Source organism: Nicotiana attenuata, chromosome 7 (assembly GCF_001879085.1).
Source record: "Nicotiana attenuata strain UT chromosome 7, NIATTr2, whole genome shotgun sequence".
NCBI classification, from domain to species: domain Eukaryota; kingdom Viridiplantae; phylum Streptophyta; class Magnoliopsida; order Solanales; family Solanaceae; genus Nicotiana; species Nicotiana attenuata.
In genome coordinates this window covers 50,714,293-50,723,873 of record NC_031995.1, presented here as the reverse complement: position 1 = coordinate 50,723,873, position 9,581 = coordinate 50,714,293, and the positions used below count along the sequence as shown (strand labels likewise).

The 9,581-nt window shown below is 35.3% G+C and overlaps 1 protein-coding gene across 1 annotated transcript; it reads right to left on the bottom strand.

The window, feature by feature from the left end:
- On the bottom strand, window positions 2,588–8,614 carry LOC109229071 (serine/threonine-protein kinase D6PK). Its single transcript, XM_019394385.1, has 2 exons — window positions 7,859–8,614; window positions 2,588–3,999 (listed from the first exon to the last, which is right to left on the bottom strand). Exons 1-2 carry the CDS (start codon window positions 8,464–8,466, stop codon window positions 3,201–3,203), a joined length of 1,407 nt encoding a protein of 468 aa, XP_019249930.1. The 5' UTR covers window positions 8,467–8,614; the 3' UTR covers window positions 2,588–3,200.

Genomic DNA, 9,581 nt, shown 5'->3' with positions numbered 1-9,581 from the left:
ACATTCCTACTTGTAATCGTTATGTGGAAGTTGTCTTGTATGTTTACTTGTTTTAAAGTCACAATTGTAACATGGCCGGGAACCACACTAGTGGATCTTGGGGGGTGCCTAACACCTTCCCCCTGAGATAATTTCAAGCCCTTACCCATTCTCTAGTTCTTCTTTCTTTTAAATTCTTAGTGTCCTAATGCACTTAATCATTAGGTGGCGACTCTTCTAAATCTCAAACCCAAATTCCCAAAAGGAATAGAGTTGTCCGCCCAAATGTCGTAAACCCGATTTCGCCTTTGGAAAAAGGGGGCATCGACAAGGTGAATTTTTTTTTTCAAGTGAAAATGGTATTTGAAATTTAGAGTTGTGTTTGAACATGAATATCATTTTGGGTTGTTTTTGAAGTTTTGTGAGTGATCTGAGTGAAAATTTTGAAAAATAGCTTTTTGGAGTTTCTCAAATTTTCGAAAAATTCCAAAATGCATCTTCAAGTGAAAATTGGAATTTTTATAAACAAATGTTGATTTCGAAAAAAAGTGAAATGTTTTTGAAAAAAGGAAAAAATTTCTTATGTCCAAACGGGCTCTAAGTGGCCGTTTGGACATAAGAATTGTGAAATTCCAAAAAAAAAGTAAATTTTGTTTTTTAAGTGAAAATGGTATTTGAAAATTAGAGTTGTGTTTGGATATGAATATAATTTTGGGTTGTTTTTTAAGTTGAGTGATCTGAGTGAAAATTTAACTTTTTTTTTTGAGGTTTTCAAAGTTTCGAAAAATTTCAAAATTCACCTTCAGGTGAAAATTAAAAATTTTATGGCCAGACACCGATTTTGAAAAAAGTGAATTTTTTTTTGAAAAAAAGTTAAAAATTTCTTATGTCCAAATAGGCTCTAAATGCTCTCTATCAGTTTTTTTTTTCATTTTCGAGATTTGAATTTGAGATTTATAATTAAAGTGGAAGGATCTTATTCATTCCATCCAAAATATTTATTAATCTTTAATGATATTTGAATATGCACATAATTGATGGGGGAGCAAGTTTGGAGTGGTTGATACCGTCCCCGACTCCAACTCTGTCTCATTCCTTTTGTAGGAACTGTGACCCTCGTGCGTAGACCCAACCTTGTAATTTGAAGTAGGCCACATTCTAATTCCTAATTACACACCAAAAGTTGATGGCAATTACTTCCAATCACACCTCAAGACTCCACAAGGAAGCTATAAAATATGTTTTATTTTTCCCTCTAATGAAGCTACAATAATCACAATTAGTCAAATCAAATTGTCCAAAAGGAGCTTTATCTCCCTCTTTCCCATCCTCTTCTTTTAAAGTATTACGGTAGAAAAGGTGATTGCGCTTTTGAAGTAGACCCAACCTTGTCATTTGAAGTAGGCCACATTCTAATTCCTAATTACACACCAAAAGTTGATGGCCATTACTTCCAATCACACCTCAAGACTCCACAAAGAAGCTATAAAATATGTTTTGTTTTTTCCTCTAATGAAGTTACAATAATCACAATTAGCCAAATCAAATTGTCCAAAAGGAGCTTTATCTCCCTCTTTCCCATCCTCTCCTTTTAAAGTAGTACGGTAGAAAAGGTGGTTACGCTTTTCTCCATAGTTAACTCTTTCCCCAAGACGGTCAAAACGATGATCAGACAAACCAATTAACCAAATCAAACCAATTCAATAAAGCACGTAAGCAGTAAACATCAATAATAAACAAATTAATGTTACCAAAATAATTAACATTAATATTAAAAATCATAAGTGATTTCTCCCATTAGCCTGGTACCTAACAGAATATAGTCGAAGTGCACACAACTTACCGAACACCATTGATAAAAAAATAGTGATCTTTATATAAGTAATCGATTGTATTCATTATTCAATTTCTTTTTAGCCGAAATACATAGATTTTTACTAATTGTACATAAATCAAACATAATGACATCCTCAAACTATTTTTAATTTAAGTAGCAGCTATTTAGGTTAATTCTTCATAAAAATATTAGCAACAATGCAACATTTTAAAGTTTATGAAACTAATAATACCATTATTATCAGAGGCGGCTCAATCAATACGGTGGCCTAAAGCAAAACCTTAATAAGAAGCCTAAGAGATATTCAATAATTTTTTTATATATTTTTATCGGGACTGAGAGTTTGAGAAAAACGTGAGGAAGAAAAAAAAAGGTTATGCTACTCAAATTATTCAATACCCTTGTTATTTGGCAGAATAGATAGATGAGCTAGTACGAGGAGTGAAAAAAAGAGAATTTGATTTTATAAAGAACATGAACTGATTTAGCTGAAGATCGAAGAAAGAAAAAAAAATACTTTTTGGTCACTTGTAGGCCCACTGCCTCCCAATTAAAACACGAGAGCCTAAAAATATGTGATTTATGTGAAGAAAAATAAATAAACTGGAATAGTTTTAATTATTAGATATACATGACTGAATTACTACATCTACAAATGACAAAAATTTAGTTATACAAAATTTATTTTTTGATATAGTAGTACTAATTTTGAGGCCTTAAAGTATTGGGGGCCTAAAGCATAGGCTTGAGCCGGCACTGATTATTATTTATGTAAAGACATTTATATAATTAAAAAAAATTCACAAGGCACCCATAAGTATCCTACAATCTTACAAATGCTAATAAATAAACAACTCACATGGAAACATCATGCTTTTCCATAAGGAAAAGAACAAGAGTAGCAAAAAACATGGGGCAGGGCCATCCTTGATCCACTCTACAACCTCCACCACCCACCAACCAACCAAACCCCTCAGCCCACCGGCCCTTTGATTGTGTATCCATGTCTACATGTATTTTGTCAAGATCCGATGTTTCCGACAAAGCCATTGACTTTGAGATAAAAGAATGGAAAATGAACCTTCCTTTGTCCACCTATTATTGCAAGCGAGCCATAGGCTAGCAAACAACAACAAAAACTATGATTTTGATGTAATGCAATAACCTCATATTTCGCCTTGGTGGGTCATTTCCAGATATTGTTGTATTGATAAATATTCATTTGCTAGCCTATTATCTCCAGGCTCCAGCCAAGTAATTAAGCTCCAAGAAAAGTCCACCACAAATAGCTTTCTTTCTTCCTTTCTGTAGCCAGAAGAAATGAAGCTGTAAGTTTGTAACTTATCTGGTCCAAAAATTGACTTTTGAATCTTTATTCACACTACTAGTAGTATTCCACTGGGGTATCAAGGCAACTTCCATCAGACAGAAATTCTTTACTAAAGGGAGGAGGAGTGAATGGTGGTGATGTACATCTTAAAAGTGCCCAATTGACTCCTTGGAAGAATGGATGGTGTTTGATTGCTGTGGCACCCATAGTTGACCCCAACCTTCTAGCTGGATCCTTTGTAAGTAGTGATGATATCAGGTCTTTAGCTGGGGTCGGGATTGCTGGCTCTTTAGGGAATTCAAGGGCTCGAGCCACGATATTAGCTAGTGTTAGTTCATGGTCTATCCCCTTAAAGGGTGTTACACCATATAACAACTCAAATATGAAAATCCCTAGTGTCCACCAATCAACTGCACTACCATGGCCTTCGCCTGACACGATCTCTGGTGCCAAATACTCGTGAGTTCCCACGAATGACATTGATCGAACATCGACTGGTTCAGCAACAAATTCAGGCCCACCGAGATGGCCGGGCTTCTTCTTTCGCTTCCTTTTTGGGTGGAAGCATGAAACAGCAGGTACTATACAGTTAGGAAGGATACATGAAGAAGATGTAAATTTTGGTGGTTCAATTTTGTACTCATTTTGTTGAGTTCCATTAGGCGTATTTTGGCTTGAAATCACTTGAGCTGGTGTTGATGTGGAGTCATCGCATTTTAGGGAGAGATCAAAATCAGTGAGCATGATATGACCATCTGATCGCACCAAAACATTTTCAGGTTTCAAATCACGGTAAACAATTCCCATCATGTGAATGTACTCCAATGCTACCACCACCTCAGACGCGTAAAACCTGGAGACACCATGAAATTAGTCTAACGTACGCACAAGCAATTTATAATATGAACTTAAGTTCCATGCACTCATCGTATAAGAAAAGGTAATTACAAATAACTCTATATAATGAACATTCATTGGTAACTTATACGTAATAACTGGTAAATAATCTTCAATAACAAGTAAAATTACGCTGAGAGTTTAAATGCTTGATAAGGTTAGTCTATCTAATTTAAATTCTTTAGATACGTGTGGACAACAATATAAAAAGAGGCAAATGAATGAAATTTTAAAACTTCTTTGCGGGTAAAATCATGATACAACTGATGGATGCACGAGGGAATTAAAGGAAAAAAACTGTAGTAAAATGGATGTACTCTACAGGTGCACAAAGCAGCACTTTGTTTCAACTTTCAACTCTATAATATGAGGAGGGGACCAATGTGCTTCTATAAAGATAGTATATTATTTTATTATGTGGAATCCTGGACCCTCACTATTTCCCCATGCAACGTAGCAAGATTAAAAGAACTGGGTCCGTGCACATTGTCCCTATATCATGGCGCAACTTTACTGTCTTCTTCTCCTTTTTGTGTTCTTCGTTTAGTTGCTTTCCACAAGTGTAACATGATTACATCGTGTACTAGATTTATAATAAAAAGGAAAAAGAAGTTCGTGGGATATCCACAGAAGAAGAAAAAGTTATTTCATATGAGAATATCAAGGACTTTCCATTACTGTAGTTTTTATCAAGGATATTTTTCCTTTCCTATATCATAGTAAATATATTTTCTTGAAAATATAATGGCAATTCATTATGAGGAAAAATGAAAAGAAAATGCAAGTAGATTAGAGTAAACAACCCACAAATTAGTTAAAAAGGTATGGCTTACTCAACCATCAATCGTGGCATATTGTAGGCCGAACAGTAAACAGAGGAACCAAGAAGGAACTACTACTCTGTAGCCCAATAATTCTGCTCAGTTCAGTAGGTAATATTGCATTTTGGCAGGAATTAAATTATTATAGAATATTACTTCCCATCTATTCTTCTAATCAGAATGATTGATGTTTTCAAGAACTAAACATTCAACAACAACAACACACCTAGTGTAATCCCACAAGTGGAGTGTATACGCAGACGTTATTTTAGTATAATAATACACATCATATTTTTTTTCTTTTCAATTTTGGCCCTTAATCGATAGAGTTATCTAATTTGCTTTTATGTTTCAAGAGAGACAACGGGTCATACATAATCAAAAGAGACGTCCTTCCAAATCATAAAGTCCCAAATTCAGGCAGTGAAATGTCAAGTCAGAAAAAAGTTATAATCTCCAGGACCTTGTTTTAAGCTCAATCACAACTACTTGCTAAACTAAGCTAGAGAAATTAGAGTTGGATCATTTCCACTACTTTCCTTCTAGTTACATTCTTCTAGGTCTAGCTAGGTTGTCATCATCTGTATAACTTGTGTACCAACATGGCATATTTGTCAATTATAGAAATAGTATTATATAGGGCCTCTATACAAATCAACTTACCGTAATACTCCATAAGGGACCACTATGGTAAAGAACATTGAGAGAAATAAAAGGTCGTCAAGATTAATATTCCCCACGTTAAAATTCGATATCCCTGATATTCCGGAAAAATTAATGGAAATGCATCTTAATTACTTTTCCCTTACTTTTTGACAGTTTGACTATTCCCCTAATTTTGGGAATGATATGTGATAACCGGACAACCTACAAAATTCTCACAAAAGTTAATTTGGCACATTAAACTTGGACTTGTAATTTATTTTAGGTCTTTCACTTTTTGCTACAAAGCTTCCCTCGAGAATACTACTTTCCATCCCAAATTAATAGTCACTTTAGCTATAAAAAAAAAAAAAGAACCATCCCAAAAATTTACACTTTAAGCTAGCGTTGAGACATAGATTTTGTTGAAACTTGAAAAAATAAGTTTTTAAAGATGAGATGAAAAATATTTTTTGAAAGTTCAAATTGTGTTTGGACATGCATTTTACTTGAAAAGAATTTGAAGTTTTCTGACTAGAAAACTCCAAAAACTACTCTAGAGCTATTTTGGAATTTGAAGATTTTTTTTTTTTAAATATGATAAAAATAGTTTAAATCTATAAGTTAACAGATATTTGAAAACAAAATTTAACAAAAAGCTTCCAAATTTTACGGCAAAATGGGAGCTAAAAATTCAAGACTAAGTCTGCAATTATTTTCAACTATACTTTTAATATTAAAGAAATAGCAGCTCTTTTTAATACTGCTTAATTCTCAAAAAATATTTAGCAAACTAAATTTATATTTCAACTACACTTTATACGCTTGAAAAGAGGTAAAACGACAATTAAAGTGGGATGAACGGAGGGAGTAACCGTCAATCTTTGGAGCAATTAATAAACCATCAACCAACGCCCATGAAAATCAGAATAGAACATTTTCCATCATTTACCAAAACACAGCACACGTAGAATATTAAAATATTTGAATTATTACCGATTTTGATTTAAACAAATCTTCAAAAATTAGAAAACATAAGGATGAAGCAGAGGGCACGTGATTAAGTCAATCCCTTCCCACATGCACCCCATTAGGTCAACTATAAAACATACGAGTAGATGAAGATACTTGGTAAGTAATATATACTCCTTCTTTTTGTCATTATTTCCTAATAAGTCTGTTTAAAAAAAATTAATACTTTTCAATATTCCCTTAAGAGGAAGGATCTACAGCCACACAGATGCTATAGCAAGTTTCGGACCTACAATTTTTAAAAATTTTACGGTCACACAAATGCTATAATTTATTTAAGATCACATATGTTAAAAAGTCTTCCTTCTTTACTAAATTTATGCCAAGTCTAACTAAAATAATTTTTTTTAAACGGAGAGAGTAATAGTATACGGGCAACACACTCCTCAACCGATGAACCAAACGGTGATTAGTAAAACCCAAAACAAAATTATGTGAAACAAGTTTTTTTGTTAAACAGAAATAAAACTAGCGTTTGGCCACAGATCCCAAATTTATTTTGAAAAATCTGATTTGGATGAAATTTGATTTGAAGATGAAAATATATTTGGACATACGTTTTCAAAACATATTTTCAAACTTTATTTTGAAAAAACATGTATATAATTACCAAGTTTTGAGATTTTGGCCCAAAATCAGCTCAATACCTGATTTTGGGATTTAAAATTTGGGATTTGGAATTTGGCCAAAATATGAGCAAAATTTATGGCCAAACATGAGTTTTGAAAATAAATCCCAAATTTATTTTGGGAAAATTCATGGTCAAACGGGGCCAAAAGAGTTCTTGTTAAACCTACAAAAAGTTATTCATTAAGGTTAGAATCAATTACGAGACATTTAGCATTATTCAATGGTGTGAGAACATACGCCTAACCACGTGTCTGTTGCTTATTGGCTGAGCTCAAAATCTGAGTTTTAGCCGACTATCAGAACTCAGAAGTTTAAAGTCCTATTGGGACACGTGTGCCTATGACCTATACAAATTTTCTTCCTTAGTTACCATTCTTTCAAGGATCCAATGTACGACAGTCCACCATAGATCCTGTGTTCCGTCAGTAAAGAGAAGAAGATCGAAGAAGTTGATTCAGTGACCAACTAGATGGCCCCTACTACTGACAATCACCAGCTCCTCCCCAGGTGGTGGGTCCCCCTCAGACACGTCACTGTCATCTTCTTCGAGTTTTTTAGAATTTGAAAATAGAAGAGATTACAGTCGATAAATTTCTCCAACATATTATATATAAATATGAAAGAATATTTAGAGATCATTTCAAATAGTAAGAGTTTTTCAGTGTAATGTGAGCGTAGTAAGGAGCAAACCTGACGGCGGATTCAGGGAAGCGTTTGGCCGGCTGACGTTGTCGGAGGACGTGAAGGTCACCGCCGGGGCAAAACTCCGTCAACAAGCACGACCATTTCGGCGAATCAATGGAGGCGTAAAGCGTCGGTAGAAAAGGATGATCCAACATTTCGAGTATTTCCCGTTCTGTCCTCGCTCTTCCTTCCTTATTACGGCCCGCCAGTTCCTTCTTATCCATAACTTTCGCCGCGAAGTAAGCTGCCGCCGACGCCTTCGACGAACTTTCCGGCGCCGGAGTTTTAATTTCTGCTAGATATACGGAACCGATGTCGCCGGAGCCAAGGCGATGGAGGAAGCGGAGGTCGTTGAGGGAAATTAACGAGGAAGGAGAAGTGGAAATGACACGTGTAATGGCGTCCCAGTAAGGGTCGCCGGAGGGAGTGGTGGCGCGTGGTTTAATGACATGTTGGTTAAAGGAGGAGGAAGAGGAAGAGGCGGTGGTTGCAGTCCACGTGGCTTCGGAACCGGAACTGGTGGAGCGGTTAATGTCAGTGGTGGTGGAAGTGGTGGTAGAGTTGAAGCTGATGCTTTGAAGGTCATCGGCTAAGTCATCGAGCCATGGCTCCATTTGGGCTCAGGCGAAGCAGAAGAAGAATGAGAGAAGAAGAGAGAGTGGAGAGCTTTTTGAAGGTGAATTTTCTCGGGGAGCGAAATTAGCTTTGGGCCGTGAAATAGGGGAGTTGGGCCACGTAAAGTCCGTTGCTCGTGTAGTAGATATTGGGTGCCGTTGGGCCCGGAGAATATTTATGAGTAATTTATGAGTAATGTCTTCTCTCATATGAGAGATTTCGAATTTTAAATTCTTCATCTCAAATTAGTTGAGTTGAATATATAAATTATTTGTACTCATCTAATTTCTTTCGAGTTCATTTCTTCGTTATGATAAATGGCAAATAAATTATCATTTAAGACAAATGGACTCTTCCCTTTGATTAGAGGTTCACTAAATCTCACATCTAATCGTATTCGTACGGTAACATACAAGTTTTACTAGGATGTCCTGAAAAATAAGTAATTTTCTTATCTTGTTTTTTTAAATTTGATAGTAAATAGAAAATATTGTTTCAAAATCATTTATATATAATCTAGGCAAACACTATATGGACTAAGGAGTGAGGGGTGATCGGCGTTATGAGACGAGAGGTGGGGTAGGGTTTCACGATGGGGTAGGGGAGTGTGAGGGTGGGGATGGGGAGGTGGAGCGGAGGGTAGGGTGGGGAAGTGACATTAGGGGAGGGGGTCTTGGGAGGGGGTTCGGGGTCGGACTGTGAGGTGGAGTGTTTGGGGGTATGGAGGAGACTATCAGTTGTGAAATAGCCGCTTATGTAACTTGTTTTTCCTATCATTATTGAGAGAGCAAAAAAGTCACATATAAGCTAATTATAAATAACTCATCCGCTTATATTACATCGTGTAAGACCTTTCTTTTACTTAGTCGGTCGTACATTTTGTTGTCTCATGATCCCTACAATAATCAAAAGACTAAATACATTATTTTTTTAATTTTTTTTTTTACTATTCTTACTAGGAAATTAATTTCTAGATTATAAGGAGCTTGTTTTACATTTTAACCAATCAAACATGAAAAAATTGATAAATATTTTATCAAAAAAATATTTTCCTCTCTACAAAACACACCCTGGATTAAAAGGGTACCAAATTTGTTTAGTTACAACTAGGTGA